This window comes from Lethenteron reissneri, chromosome 23 (assembly GCF_015708825.2).
Source record: "Lethenteron reissneri isolate LAM-NWPU_2019-01 chromosome 23, ASM1570882v1, whole genome shotgun sequence".
Lineage (NCBI taxonomy): Eukaryota > Metazoa > Chordata > Hyperoartia > Petromyzontiformes > Petromyzontidae > Lethenteron > Lethenteron reissneri.
The window spans coordinates 10,935,261-10,951,184 of NC_083801.1; the positions used below are offsets into that span (position 1 = coordinate 10,935,261).

A 15,924-nucleotide genomic window follows, 5' to 3' on the forward strand; every position below is an offset into this window, starting at 1 on the left:
ATGAGTTATGAAGCTTTTCACAGATATGCAGTAGGGGCAGGTCAGAAAGTTACAACAATAATATTCAATCCTATTTTTGATAGATACACCCAAACACATATATCCATAAATGTTTAAAACATTTCCAACTTATACTTTATGTTTCCATCGCTTGGGCTGCCGCGTACTATTTCTACGTTACATCTATTTTATTGACGTTTCCTACGCTGCCTGTAATAGGTTCACTATTTGCTCTTTTCCGTTGCTCGTCAGACCCTAGATTGGTAGACGCATACCCCATTCGCTCGTAGGACTAAAGTGGCGGTGGTCGCTAAAAGGTTACGGGCTGCCGTAGGGGCTTTAGCGGCTTTGCGCGCGTGGCCGGCGCGAGTCCCACCCGCACGGCCTCCACCAACGCGACCTCTCCCCTGCCCACGGCAGGTGGTGGTGAACGCGCTCGTGGGCGCCATCCCCTCCATCATGAACGTGCTGCTCGTGTGCCTCATCTTTTGGCTCATCTTCAGCATCATGGGCGTCAACCTGTTCTCGGGGAAGTACTACTACTGCCTCAACAAGACGGACGGCCAGCGCTTGCCCATCTCCATCGTTGACAACTACAGCATGTGCATCGCGCTCAATGACACCACCAACGAGACTCTGTGGAAGAACGTTAAGGTCAATTTCGACAACGTTGGCATCGGTTATCTCTCCCTGCTGCAAGTCGTAAGTGCCCGTGACGTGTCTGTCGATGGGTTGTGCAGTGTTTTTCTGTCTGCTGTTTATTGTTTTCGCTTCTTCCTCGAAAAACTGATTTCGTGAGTTCCGTGCCAAGCCACGTAGCAGGCAAAGTCAAAACGTCTCCCTGCTCACATGAGCAGTGGGGCAGGCACTCATCTCGATCAGTGGCCCAGAGTCAGTTGCAGAAATTCCACTTTCCTATGGTGGGGGTCAGTCTCTCTATAAGATGAGCACAGTTTACATCACACAACTTGATAGTTATTTTATTGATACTAAATGAATGATGACTTTAGTCAACCACTTGCCTGAATTTTAACTCGCGAGATTTTGCAAAAATTATAAATCGGTCACTATTTCAGTGACCCCGTGGACCCGGATAAAATTCAACGTACGGCACGTAAAGGCATGCTGAGAGCTGTGATATGCGAGCAAAGTGAGAGTATTCATAATCAACGTTTTTGGGTTTAGATCGCGTTATTTATAAATGTGTCGCAACCCTCCACCACCCGACACGGCCAATCAGTAAAAAAGTGTCACGTTGACAAAAGACAAATAGTTTACTGCTTTAGCCCACCGGTGTGTTGAAGCGTGAAACCACAACATTTACAATTTTTGAGTACGACGTTTCGTTGTAATTGCCCGAATGGCGAATTGCCCGATGATGCTGGATGCAATTATCAGCAAAACGTCGTACGACTCAAAAATTTTAAATGTTGTGGTTTCACGCTTCAACACACCGGTGGGCTAAAGCAGTGAACTATTTGTCTTTTGTCAACGTGACACTTTTTTACTGATTGGCCGTGTCGGGTGGTGGAGGGTTACGACACATTTTTAAATCACGCGATCTAAACCCAAAAACGTTGATTATGAGTAATATTGGTCGCGAAAGCCTGCCACGTGTCAAACCAAAATGAGAGTAGTCTGTGGTGAGCACCCTCACTCCCGAACTCTTCACTGTACGACGCACATGGCAGGGCTTACATGGGATCCCTGACTGACCGCATGAGACACGGCCAAGTGAAATAAAAAAACAACACATTTAGATCATGGTGCAGTTGAGGTCACGTTTGGTGAAGTGACACGCGATGAAATTTCCTCCAATTGACTTTGAGATGGCATCATCCAAAATAAGAAGAACCAGCAGAAGCCAATCACAAATCACCGTGGCTGTACGCGTCATAACCGGCTTAAAGAACCACGAAGTAGAAGGTTCGTCTTGATGGAGAATGCTCACAATGTGTCCAGCGAATGTTATTGACGACCTCAAATGTTGTCCTCGGTAACCTGTAGCCTCGAATAAGCCATTGGGAATGCTCACTGGGGGCCTCGGCACCCAAACAGAGGATATTTGTCATCTAGTCAACATTAATCAGATTTAGAATCGCGTGACTTGGCGCCAGTTGAGGGACTTACCGATCGCCGATCAATGCTCTCAGAACAATAAGCTCACCTCCGCACAATTCACTTTTAAAACGTAGCTCGTGTTCCATTTCCTGCCGTCTCATGGACGAGCCTAATGGGTGGCGGGGGGGGGGTACTCCCACTTTATAAATGCGACGTGCGTCGTGTTTAATGCAACATTTGTGTTTTCACCCCCCCCCCCCCCCCCCCCGCAGGCCACATTTAAGGGCTGGATGGATATCATGTATGCAGCAGTGGATTCACGTGATGTGAGTGATGGCGTGCGGTCCGTTGTTGCGTCTCTGGAGATCTGTTGTGAAATACATGAGCTTCAGCGAGTCATCTTGCTCGTATTGCAGCACGGACAGTAACTTAGACAAAGCGATATTTTGCTAGACAAGGGTTAATGTCATAGTTGTACCTCATTACTCAACTGCTGCTCTTATATAAGAAAATGTCATCCTGGCATGATAACGTAAAGATGCATTTAGTATGATAAGTACGTGTGGGTTTAGCAAAAGCAGAGGGATACAAACGATCAAAGGCAACAAATGTAAAGAACAAGCATGATTATTCACCTTGGAGTGGTGGCACAGTGGTTCGCACACCACCGTATGAACCCGCTAACCTGAATATTGTTCCTGGCCATGGCTAACTTTGGTGGCGAGTGACATCTGAACCCAGTCCTTGCCTCCAAGCCACCCCCCCCCCCCTTCACCAAACCTGCACTGTTCGGCATGATGAAGTATGGTCAAATAACCCCCAAAGCAGTGTGAAGAGGCCTTCATCAAGCAGTGAACCCACAAAGGGCTGTAAATTATAATTGATAGAGTCAGTACATTGGTACCATGCGATTAAAGATATGACTGTATTGTGCAACTGCCATTCGTGGCTTGAAGGCTCGCACACACTGCATCACATTGTGGATGGCCCACATTCAATACCCGGTGGTAGACAACACAAGTGGCATTTGGTATCTCAACCTGACATGAGCCTTATTTGTGAGGAGAAAAAAAAACAGTTGAGCATATTCATAATCATTTCACATTTCATACTGCAGCTAAACAAGCAAAGCACATCTCAAAGGGTGCAAAGACAGTCAATACAGGTACCTTTTTCAAAAAATGTTTAAACATGAACAAGGAAGTTCCAATGCTAATACAGGTGGTGGAGGACTCGTGCCAAACATGGGGTAGTAAATTGGAGTGTCTGCAACAGAGCATCCGTCAGAGCATTCACCATGGAAAATCTCTCTGATGAGTGCCCCAAAAGGTCTAGGGGTCATGGGGTACCACTTTTTGAGTCCTGGGGCCTTGGGTTCTAAAATCAGGGATCCTGGGTCCAGGATCCCAGTTTTAGTACCGACCCTGAGGTGTCGGTCAAACAATGAGTGCCTGGCGCAATGTGGTTAACATCACCACTGTTTGTAATGTGCCGTTGTGTATCTCTATGATGAACAGGTAAAGGATCAGCCGTCCTACGAGATCAACCTTTACATGTACCTCTACTTCGTCATCTTTATTATCTTCGGCTCATTTTTCACTCTCAATCTCTTCATCGGTGTCATCATCGACAACTTCAACCAGCAAAAGAAAAAGATAAGTGCCACGCAGTGCCGCGTAGCGAGAGTTGCTCACCACGTTGCTTTATCATCGGTACACGTTGCCTGTGTCCATCACAGAGAGACCGATACGTTTGTTTAAGTAAAAATATAACCGAAGTGTCATGTGTGCATTCCACTAATTAGGAAATGGACTGAAATTTAAATAAATCTCAGGATAAGTTGCTTGGTTTAAATGTGACGCATTTGTATGAATATCTGTTCAACTTCTTTCGCACCGTACATAGCTAAACGTGTTAATCGGTTGGCTACTTATGGTTGCCAAAATCGTATGAGAAAATGTGTGAGTATTATATGCCCCATCATATAATGAACCTTTAATTTAGCAAATGCAATGTCATCGTTGTAAACACAAAAAGTGGATGTTGAAATGTGGTTGTTGGAATGTGATGAGTTCAACATAAAATGAATTGTCTCATACTTTGTTGTGCAGTATTTGAGATTTTAAATCATGCTTCCTGTCTACGATTTTTTCTTTCACATTACTGTGATTTTTATAAATCAAGGTAAACGTTTTTAATCTTCACAGTATATTCTTGAGTAGTTGCGTGATTCATTCGTAAGACTCATTTGCAGCAAAAATCAGCATTTAGTCCATGAGCCCAGACCAGATTTTTCACTTGTGGATTCCACAAGAGATCGCATTTCTAACTGTGGCAAGTAACAGTGAATTATCTTATAATGATTTGAAATGGGTGGGTTATTAAATTACTCACGTATAAGCCATATAAATAAAAGGTACTCCTAAAGTTGTGGTATCTTAGGTAGTACCCAATTCTAACATGGCCCTCGGACTTATTGGGCTGTGTAGATAATTATATTAAAGACTGATGGAAAGTGTGACGGAACTGGAGTACCCAGAGGAAATCCATGCATGTGAAAGGAAAAATACTTTTAAAAATCTATACAGATGCATTGATTTATCCTTATTGCTGTACTGCGTTTTCTTTTACATGACTGTTTAGATTATTCATTGGTGGTATTTTGGGCTGCACAACAGGATGAGAAGCAGAGAGCGAGGTTGTAACCAGTTTTGTATTTGCCACTTTACTTTGGAGGGGAGGACATCTTCATGACAGAAGAGCAGAAGAAGTTCCACAATGCCATGAAGAAGCTAGGCTCGAAAAAACCACAGAAGCCCATTCCGAGACCTGGGGTGAGAACACCGCAACATCGCAACACTCCATGGTCTCCCTTCCCCCCCCCCGTGTGCCTTTAGAAGCAGCTAATTTGTGGAATTTGTTCTCGACGAGTCTCAGTATATTACACCACAAGCAGTGTTCATGGCCACCATGTCAATGGCAAATATTCACCCGGTGGGCTTTCTGGATTTTGAGGTGGGACCCAGTTAATTGGCCATGCCCCACTGTGGCTGCCACTGTTAAACATGAATACAATAAGCTTGAATGTTCACGCCAAGGAATCAATTACCAGAGCATGATAATTATCAGAGCATCTTTGTTTGCATGTTCACCGCAAGTATGTGTGGTTAATACAGACTTGATTCCTTGCAAAATGTTTATATTTGGTGTTTGAACATCTTAACACCTGTTCTATTGCCAGGAAGGGTGAAATCTATTCTTGTTTTTTCATAGTATGTAAACTGTTGCATTTTTTTCACGTATAATGTTTAAATAATTGGATTAAATCAATATATATCACACGGCAACTTTTCTCACTTTAAACGATACGCTGGAAATGAAACAATCAAAATTATGATATAAAGAGATACAAGTGAGAGCAGGTTGGAGTGCTTTTGGAAAAGTGAACTTAAAAATGAAATCTATTGTACCACTATGCCTTCAGAAGAAACATTTTAAATCGGTCTATATTACATGCTATACCATATGGAACAGAAACATAGAAAATTGCCACAAAAAAATGGAACAGCTAAAAATGCCCACCAAGAAGCATGGAGAGATGCATGCTTGCAATTACACTGAGCGACAAAACGAAGAACACATTGATCAGAAAACATATGTAAGTTAGACACCCTATTGACTGCTCGGGAAAATACGTGGCCTTGGGCAGGACACATCGTTAGAAGGGCTGATGGCCAGTGGCCAAAGATGCAAGGATGACATGGCAGCTCAAGTATAAAATGTTTCCAAGAGGACGTGCTCGGTGGTAACGGAACCATGAATCAGCTCATGTGGACTGTGGCATCGTATGACTGGGGAGTGGTGACAACATTACGAGGCCTTCATTCAACAGTTATCGACAACGGCTGATGATGATGATGACAATCCATACTCTCTTTTGTGATAAGCACTCCTATGTTTCATTGTGCAGAACAAACTCCAGGGAATGGTCTTCGACTTTGTGACGAAGCAAGTATTTGACATCCTCATCATGATCCTCATCTGCCTGAACATGGTGACCATGATGGTGGAAACCGACAACCAGAGCATCGAGATGGAGAATATCCTCTTCAGTGTCAACCTCGTCTTCATCGTCGTCTTCACAGGGGAGTGCGTGCTCAAGATGCTCGCTCTTCGGCAGTACTACTTCACTATCGGATGGAACATCTTCGACTTTGTGGTTGTCATCCTCTCCATAGTCGGTATGTAGTTGTGTGCGTGTGCGTGCGTACGGGCGCGCTCAGGCAGCGAAATTATCCCACGCTGCACTCGCTTTTGCTGCGACCGCTGTCGTTACATTTGGGCAAGGCCCTCGAATATTTCCACACCTGGCACACCACATCCAGTATATGCCTCTTGTCATGGCAGTGTATGTATGTTGAACTTCTTTTGCACCTTATGTAGCCAACTGGGCTAATCGGAGGAACGGAGGAAGAACAACAAACTAAGCACAAAGAGCAGTTCTAAAGAAGTGGCTACGAGTCAAGTGCCCTACTCCAGTCTTACCAGTTACCCGGAAACGATTAATTGAATGCCCTACATGTAATAACAGAATGCAGTTGTTGAATAGCGTGCGTGAAGTTTGCTCATTTATGATTAATGCAAATTACAACGTTACATTTAGGCCAAGAGAGCAACTGAAATGGTACGAGGCAGAAAACAGCAACAATGCAAACGAGACGGCCAAAAAAACTACACAAAGAACGAATATTCTATTAAAAGTTTGATCCCAAATTGTGACAAATCACCAAATCGCTAGGGATGGGGAATCATTACATACCTACTACATACATGGCTCACGAGCATTAAAGAACATGCATCGCAGGAGCCAGTGTGAATGTATCATCAGTGGTTGTACCATTTGTGTTGTTTTCATTTATGATTGCACTGCGGATTCCCTCACCTTCTTTATGTGTAGGCCTCAAGACCTCCTCAGCCTTTCGTTATCACTGCGAAAAACTTGCTCATTTCCACCACCCCTTTCCCTGGTGTGCATCACCCTTCTTTCTATTCTCTCTTTATATTTCACCCCTTGAATCTATTTCACTGGTCAACAAAAAAAACAAAATAATTTCTGGCCTGCACTGTTTTAGACTAATTTCAGGGTGCTGATTCCAAATCTGATCTCAGATTTGCTCTATCACATCTCATTTTATGCTATCGGCATACCCCATTTTCATTGATTTTACCCGAAATTAACTCTGTCACTTATGATTGCAAGTTGTTGCGAATCAGTGACTGCTTTAGTGTTAAAATATGGGTGCTGTATTTTTAGGATAGTGTGTTTATAATATCCTTTTATGTAGATATCCACATTTATTTAATATTTTTCTTCTGCAGTTTTTATTGAAAATGCAATATTTGATATCTCAAAAACCTGATGTGATATCTCAAAAAACCTGATGCCAGATTTGGAATCAGCACCCCAAAATTACCTTAAAACCTTATGCCAGAAAAAGTGTGTTGACCAGTGAATTTTCTCTTCTTCCCTCGTCATTTCTTTGCAGACCATACCCAGATATCCTTCTCCTTCCCTTAACTTACTCCTGTGACTTGTCCTCCCCTCCTGTCTGATGGCCATCAAACCCTGGATGGCGCTTCACTCCCTCTCTCTCTCAATCTCTCCGAAACATCAATCATTTTATCCCAACCATCTCTTTCCCTCCTCTCTCTCTCTCTCCCCACTCCTGTTGCCTCTCCCCTCAACCTTGATGTCACCTTTGACCCTTCCCTCACGTTTTCCACCCACATCTCCACTCCTACTACTTGCATCTGCTGCTTCCATCTGCTCAACATCAGGAAAATCTGCCCTCTCAGTTCAATGTCTGCCACTAATCTCCTGGTTCATTCCCTGATCTTTACCCACTTGGACTACTGTAATTCTCCTCTTCTTGGTCTCCCTACCTCTGCTCTCAGTCCCCTCCAACAAATAAAAAATGCTTCTGTACGAAGTTACTTTCGATGTCACCTTTAATTATCACGCTTCGCCTTTCGTCCTTCACCTTCACTTGCTTCACATTTACTACCGCTGTCTTTACCTGACGCTCATCTTTAAATCTCTTCACGGCCTTAACCCCACCTTATTGTGCCTCTCTAATCTCCTTCCATGTGCCCCTCTCATCCTCTCCGTTTCCAATCTTCTCCCTATCTCTCTCTCTGTCCCTCCTCCTCGTGCCAAATCCCATTTCGGTCTTTCTCCCTCCTTTCACCCCTCCACTGGAATAAAGTTCCCTTTGAACAGTAAGCAGTCCCCCTCTTTAACCTCCTTCCATTCCTCACTTAAAGCTCACCTCTATCGCCCATTCTCTTCCTCATCTGTCCCCTTGCTACTCCACTCCTTCCTGTCCCTCCTCATCCTTTTTGCGATCCCTGAGTACCCGAAATCGCCGTCACTCATTCCTCAATCCTTGTACGCCCATGTCAACTACATCATCCCATTCATCCCAGTCTGTCATCGTTTTGCAAGCTATGTCGAGCGCCTTGAGTGAAGGTGCTCTATAAATATAAATTAGATTCGATTTCAAATCCAAATTGTATTCGTGTAATGCAGTTTCAACTCACTGCTTTCACTTAGGAATTTGAGAGAGCCCATTCATATTGCGATTTAGGTGATCATAAAATGAATAATTTCACTGTACTTATTATTTTCTTTATTTTAATTGCAGATAAATTTCACCAGCACACATTATAGCCCACTGTTGCGAATTATACCATGGGGGCTTTCGTATCCACTTTAAATGCTGACCACTCAGCTGTCCATCTGCCTCGTAATTATGGAAATGCAATGCCTAGCATTAATATTAAACCGGTGACTTTTATGAACAAACGTGATCTTTGTGTTGTGCGTGCAATGCAGGCATCATGCTGGCAGACATGATCCAGAAATATTTTGTGTCGCCAACACTTTTCCGAGTTATCCGCTTAGCCCGGATTGGACGAATCCTACGTCTCATCCGAGGTGCCAAGGGAATCCGTACGCTGCTCTTTGCCCTCATGATGTCCCTCCCCGCCCTCTTCAACATTGGCCTCTTGCTATTTCTCGTCATGTTCATCTACTCTATCTTCGGCATGTCCAACTTCGCCTATGTGAAAAAGGAGTCCGGCATTGACGACATGTTTAACTTTGAGACATTTGGCAACAGCATGATCTGCCTATTTCAAATCACCACTTCAGCTGGCTGGGATGGTCTCCTCGCCCCGATCCTGAACAGCGGTGTCCCGGACTGTGACCCTGAAATTGAGCACCCAGGCAGCCTGGTTAAGGGCGACTGTGGGAACCCCATGGTCGGGATTGTATTTTTCGTCAGCTACATCATCATCTCTTTCCTGGTTGTGGTCAACATGTACATCGCCATCATCCTCGAGAACTTCAGCGTTGCCACGGAGGAGAGTTCAGAGCCATTGAGCGAAGACGACTTCGAGATGTTCTATGAAATCTGGGAGAAGTTCGACCCTGATGCCACCCAGTTCATCGCCTGGGAGAGGTTGCCAGACTTTGCCGATGCCTTAGAGGAGCCGCTCAGAGTTCCCAAACCAAACAAGATCAAGCTGATTGCGATGGATCTGCCCATGGTGATTAACGACAGGATCCACTGCCTGGACATCTTGTTCGCGTTCACGAAACGTGTGCTGGGTGAGGGCGCCGGCATGGATGCGCTCAAGACCCAGATGGAGGACCGCTTCATGGCGGCCAACCCCTCCAAGACTTCGTACGAGCCCATCACCACCACACTGCGGCGCAAGCAGGAGGAGGTGGCTGTGCGCGTGATACAGCGCGCGTACAGGCGCCACATCTTGCACCGGTCCCTCAAGCAGGCCTCCTACATCTACCGGCACCGGAAGAGCGACGGAAACATCCTGGAGGAGGAAGCGCCCGAGAAGGACGGGCTCATCGCAAGGAACATGCGCGCCAACTTCTCCACCGACTGCGAGAACGGTGACTCCTCCACCATTACTCCCCCGCCTTCATTTGAAAGCTTGGAAATAATGGATAACACAAACAAGCACGGTGGATACAACGATGAGGACCCCAAGGAGAGGGACATCGAAGGGAAGGACATTCGTGAATCGATAGTATAGTGAACTTAATCGGTCACCCAAGCAGCTAGTGAAGGTTTACACCGTCGGGATCCTACGCTCGTGAACTGAAGGTTCAACATGTACTTCGTGCATCATAGACACACCGCAGAACAAATGCCAAACAGACCTGTCGGGGCACGGGTCGAGCAGACCCCATGACAGACATCCCGCCTCAACACGGAGGAACTAGTGGTGGTGAAACAGCCCGTCAAGAAGACTGCCGCCGGGAGAGGAGGCCCAACCCAGCAGTGCCGTGGTGCTCCCTGGAAGAACACACGTCCACGAGATGGAGGGAGGGGAGCCCCTCAGCCTGTATTCATTCTGATGAAGGAAAGTGAATGCATACGTCATCAAATGCATTTCTGCGGAAAGAAATACACGATGCGTTTATTGTCACCAACATTGTAGTTCATTCATCAGAACTTTAGCACGAACAAACGCAAGCATGCTAAAGTAATGTTGTGTACACTGCAATGTTCCTGTTTGGTTTTATGTTTTCAGGTTAAACTTGACTTTATGTTATCAAGTGTTGGTGTTTACGTTATAAACGTATTTAAGTTGCACTTTCAAATCCAGCTTCTTAGTTCCGTGTATATTTTTTATTTATTGTCACCAATTGGGCTGGGTGATGGGAATTCCATTTCGGTTCCTCGAAGCGGTTTGAGTGTCTTTACTGCATCGGTTTGTGACGATTTACGGAAGTCTTGCCGGTTCACTATCTGCCGTACGAACGGAACGTGGGAGAGAAGCCACAAAGCTGAATTCACACACACACAGCAGTGCTCCTGAAAAGTGCTTTGCCTTTGACTCCCCAGCCCCACACGTCGTGTGAGATGCAGTAGTTGTGTTTAGAGGTACCGTGAGTTCTGCATGTTGCAAAGGCCTTGAGCTGTTAGTTCACCTTAAGCAGTTCTGCATTGAGAAAAACAAAAAAAGCTTGAATGTGCACGGCTGTGAAGTGCAGCTCAGTGCTTGTCGGTGTGCTGTTTCTCTGCACACGTACCCCGTCCTGTGCCGCTGTCTCAATAGGAACCTTTTTTTTCAGTTTCAGGAAATCGGAAGCTTCCCCCCCCCCCGTCCTTGCAAAGTGTCAACCATCAAGCGACGCTATTGTGCAAATATTTTGGTTTATTATTTTGTATAAAAATGCAATGGTTCGTATACTCCATCAGTCATCGGCATGTCACGATCAGGCAGTGAGATTTTTGTGCTCTGTCACAGCTGTTCTCAGTGGGTTATTAAAAAAAATTAAAGATTAAAAAAGGTGAATTTTGTTATGGTATATTTCCATTTCGATGTTTCAATAGGTGCGACCTACTTTTGATGCATGCTTTCGCTGATGTATCTATTTTTTGCACATTGAAGCCATACGTTATTGACAGCCGAGCAATGTGCATTTTACGTGCACACGCCAATTCTGCGGAATATTGACAGAACACGTGTCATTATTTTACACTGGTTTAGTAAAATTGTACATTTTTATCTACAGTTTTATTTTATGCATAGGTCTTTTTACCAGTACATTATAAATAATGTAAAATATAATTTTAAATGTGTCAGCATTTAATTTGTAAATACAGAAGCATATCTATTAAAGCTATTGGAACGCTCCATCAATATGTCTCGATGTTCTAATGTGTATGGCCTTTAAAAAACGTTGGATTTTTAAATAATGCAAAAGTTATGCTCGTGAGAAGCGGTTCTCTGAGGACAATTGTGTTCCACCGCCGTGCGATGAACATTTTTCGCCGCTTTTCGTTTGAGCTCTGCTGCTGCTAAACCTGTGATGTGCAGTCAACCCAGGGTGCGTACGCAAGCAGGGCCAGCATGCGCTTGGGCTGGTCTGCCAAGTTCGGCTTGGAACTCAGATGTGTTCAGTGTGGAGATATAAAACAAAAACATGTTTCATAAATTTTACCTGATAATTGTTGATGTGTTTGTGAGCTGCATGCAGAGCTATACCTTTCTACAATGGCAGTTACAGTTCATCTCCCACCGATGCAAAATTTATATATTTTATTTTACGACACCAAAGAGATGATCACTGTAGGCCTCCACCACATGCGAACTGCTCACCCGGCCAGCATGGGCCCCTGGAGGGCCACTACGGACGCTGCTTTTTGTATTGGTAAGCAGCTCCATGCAGTGAGATACCGTTAAGCAACATTCCACGTTCAAAACGCCAGCACGCTGCCGTTCACTCCCTTGTGAGTTTATGGAGGAGCACCCTGAAGCATGTGCTTACTTTAGATTGCATTTGGTCCCTGTCAGTGGAATATCGAATTTTTACTTCCGGCCCAGGAGCACCAAAGGAGATGAACACCATCCAGCCTTCAATTGAGGATGAGGATGCATTTTTTGACATTTATTTTTTAAATGACAGCAGGGATGGATTTTACATTTTGTAGTGCATTACATCATGCACAGATGTTAGTCTATTTTAATATTTTTGTTTTCACGTGAGGGTAACCCTAAAAAAGATCAATATGTAAATCATTGTGCTTCATGTCCAGTGGGATCGGAATGATGAACACCCCAGATACTAAAGTGCACCCGTTGATGATTCCGGAGAGAGCGAGACGTGCCATAAATCCCTGCAAGGCTAAGCACGTGTCATCGTCAGTCACATGAGAACTCCACACGTTATTAAGGCACAAACGCATTGGTCACGAGAACCACCATGCGTGCTGCACAGGCGCCGTGGCCAGGACGCCACAGTGTAGGAACCGAGGGGAGGCGTTCAGGGCAATTTCACATCTACTATGTCGGCGCTTGCCACAAACGCAGCACGCAAAGCTTCCCTGCCAGGCTATCACTCTGTCCTCCCTCCTGCCCTGCCCTCCCACCTCCTCTCGCACCCCCTGGGACATGTTAATGCTGGCTGGCACTTCCTTACATGAAGTCAAAAAGCACGGTGTGGTAATGTTACTAAGTGCACAAGATTTAGGCCCCATTACCCTTGTACGTGAGCCAATGAAGGGATGTGAATGTGACCTTGATTTTTGGAAAACAGCAGCCCTTTGGGAAGATACCCACGCGGTAACGTGATACGTAGTCAAACACTCTCGAAACATTTTTGGATTACCATCCTGGCATAGTCACTAATCAAAAAATACCAGCCCACGTCAATGCAATTCCATCCACCCAAGCTCCAGTATAGCCCACTCGTTGATCGAATCGTCATGTCATGCACAAATACAAAACACTGCGCCTTGCCAGGTTTTGTCATCTTCTAACGAGGTTCCAAGGTGGCTGGCTATAGACTGAAATCCAGAGCTAATAAGGCTGCAGAAAACGAAAGCGCAGCTGCAGCAGCAGTAGCAGCAGCAAGGAGCGTGCTGTCAGTCGACAAGACCGCCAGTCCAGCGGGAAGGCTTACGGGTGTGTTGACGCTTTATCCTGGAGGAAAAGAAAAACAAGTAGCTGGGCTCGGGCTTGTAGAAACATAGAATTAGGAGTATGTGTTTGGCTGCCTCTCACGGCTAAAGGCTGCACAGTGATCGAGTCACGCATGAGTTGTTAGTCAAGGGTTGAAGCTACCCTCCTAAGCACGCATTCCAGACATAGAGTAGTAATGACGCAACACAGCATTATAGCTACTCGGTTGTGATGGTGTTGTTTATGGGGATAAATTAAGACGTTTTAAAGCAACGTGAACAGCTCACGGTCCTTGCTTGCACTGCTGGTGAATGTCTCACGAAGTTTTGTAGAAGCACATTGACGACACTTTACTGGGCTCAGCCAAAATGCGGTATTAACGAAAAGCTTAAATACAGATACATTATATACCAATTGATTCATAATCTCACACACACACAAGTGTATAATTCTGACCTCGTGCTACTTAATAACAGTACTTGTTATTTTAATTGCATTATCGACAGCTTCTACTGTATTTTAATGACTAAAAGACATTTAAAATAGGCGTGATAAATGCAGAATTTATAGATGTTGCACATGTATGTTTTTTATTACAAATAAAAATTTATTGTGGTAAGGTCTATGGTACTGTACACATAATTTCCATTAACAAATTTATACATTTTTGTTAATATATCAACCCAAAAAAACCTTAAAAGCTATGTCAATTGCCCAAATGTATATTAAATATCTATTTCCATCGGTACACGAAATACCGTTGAATGTTCTGACTGAAATAAGCGTCCACAAATCCACAGTAATGTACCACACGTACACATATACGAGAGAGTTTGGCGGATGCTGTTTAATCTCAATGGGGCTTTGGTCAAAACACACACGGACAAGACAACCCCCCCACTCCCCCTGTGTGCCCTGTCTAGCATCGAGGTTGCAGCAATGCCTCCCATTTCCATGCTAATTGCATTCAAGGCGCTGTTCTGCTGCTGCTGCTTCTTCCTCGCTCCAGGCCACCACACGGCCTTGTGAGACACCAGCACGGGTAATACAGAGGGCCGGAGCTCAGCTGCTGGATTTCGATTTTCCATGTGTTCAGTTCATTTCGATACCTCCTTTCAAATGGACGCAGTGTGACGGAACAAGAGCACCCAAAATTAGGCGCCTTTTACGGAGCAAGCGCGTGCTGCCTGAATCATTCTCGAAGCGAACTTTGCAAACATCCCGACACATTTCTCAGGCGCACGCGTGTGGCACACGTGTGATGATACGTGGCAAATGGTATCTCCACCATGCGCTCATGATATCTCATTTCCAAGCGGGGTCATGACATTGTTGGGTGTACAGTGCGTAATTGCGGCCAATGCCCCCCGCCCTCCAGCCAGCCTTCTGACTGTCATCCCTGTCTTCCATTAGCTTCCTATTTAAATCAGCAGCTGGCTTCTGTGCGCTCTCCATCACTATTTGTAACACTCGCCCTCCCGTCAAGATATTAATGCACATGGTATGCACAATTAAACCACAGCCGGTCCTGTCCCCGTCCTGTTATGCGATCCCGCAGAGAATCCCGCAGTGCGTGCGGGAGGAGTTGCTCATCACGCTGCGCGGGGTGGCACCGGGGTCTGGGTCACTGGCAGTGGATTGCGGTGCCCAGCATCCGATCTGAATGCGTCGTATTCCCATTTTAAAACAAGGCTCCCCCGGACCCCGAGGCTCAAGGCACTGTGTTTGACATTACGGGAGGGTCCACATGAGAGCCCTGGTAGAGAGCCCTCAACGGATGGAGGATACCGCCGGCACAATGAACGTGTCGGAGAAACACCCATTGATTGGACACGGTGCAGCGACAGGCCATGTTGAAGTCGACAACACAAACAACAACAAAAATCACCAAGTTCGTCATTGACGCTGCCTTGTGAAACACAACGGGCACCTCTTTGGAGCAGAGACAGGGCACGGAGGGTTCGACCGATTTTATTCTCGGAGGTGGGACTTTACAAGCAATATTTATTTATACTGGAAGAATCCGATGGGCACAGACGTGACAGGGGGTGGGGGGTGGGCTGAGAAAAATAGGAAAATGTAATATTGTTCTTTGGGTCTTTCGGTAATGCCACGTAGATAGAAAAATGATAAATGAAATAAAATTATAGCACTATGTTCTTATTTTTCTATTTAATATTTATCTAAATTAATCAAATAGTATTATATTATTTTATATTATTTTATTTTATTACATTTTATTATTTTTCTATCTACGTGGCTTTACCGAAAGACCCAAACAATATGAGTTCCTTCAGTCACGAAAGCTTTAAGTCAAAATTGTAACAATGTTTACAATTCCACCATTGAACTCGAAAAAGAGCAATG

The 15,924-nt window shown here is 44.9% G+C and overlaps 1 protein-coding gene across 3 annotated transcripts in view; it reads left to right on the forward strand.

The window, feature by feature from the left end:
* Nucleotides 1-14,180, forward strand: part of LOC133345963 (sodium channel protein type 2 subunit alpha-like) — a 94,824-nt gene extending 80,644 nt beyond the window's left edge. For all 3 annotated transcript variants that reach the window (XM_061557122.1, XM_061557121.1, XM_061557123.1), the window contains 6 exons: nt 421-702; nt 2,334-2,387; nt 3,579-3,716; nt 4,791-4,895; nt 6,032-6,302; nt 8,957-14,180. In XM_061557122.1, the coding sequence (XP_061413106.1) occupies nt 421-702; nt 2,334-2,387; nt 3,579-3,716; nt 4,791-4,895; nt 6,032-6,302; nt 8,957-10,179 (2,073 nt within the window). In that variant the 3' untranslated portion in view covers nt 10,180-14,180. The remainder of the gene's footprint in view (nt 1-420; nt 703-2,333; nt 2,388-3,578; nt 3,717-4,790; nt 4,896-6,031; nt 6,303-8,956) is intronic.
* Nucleotides 14,181-15,924: the final 1,744 nt, after the last annotated feature.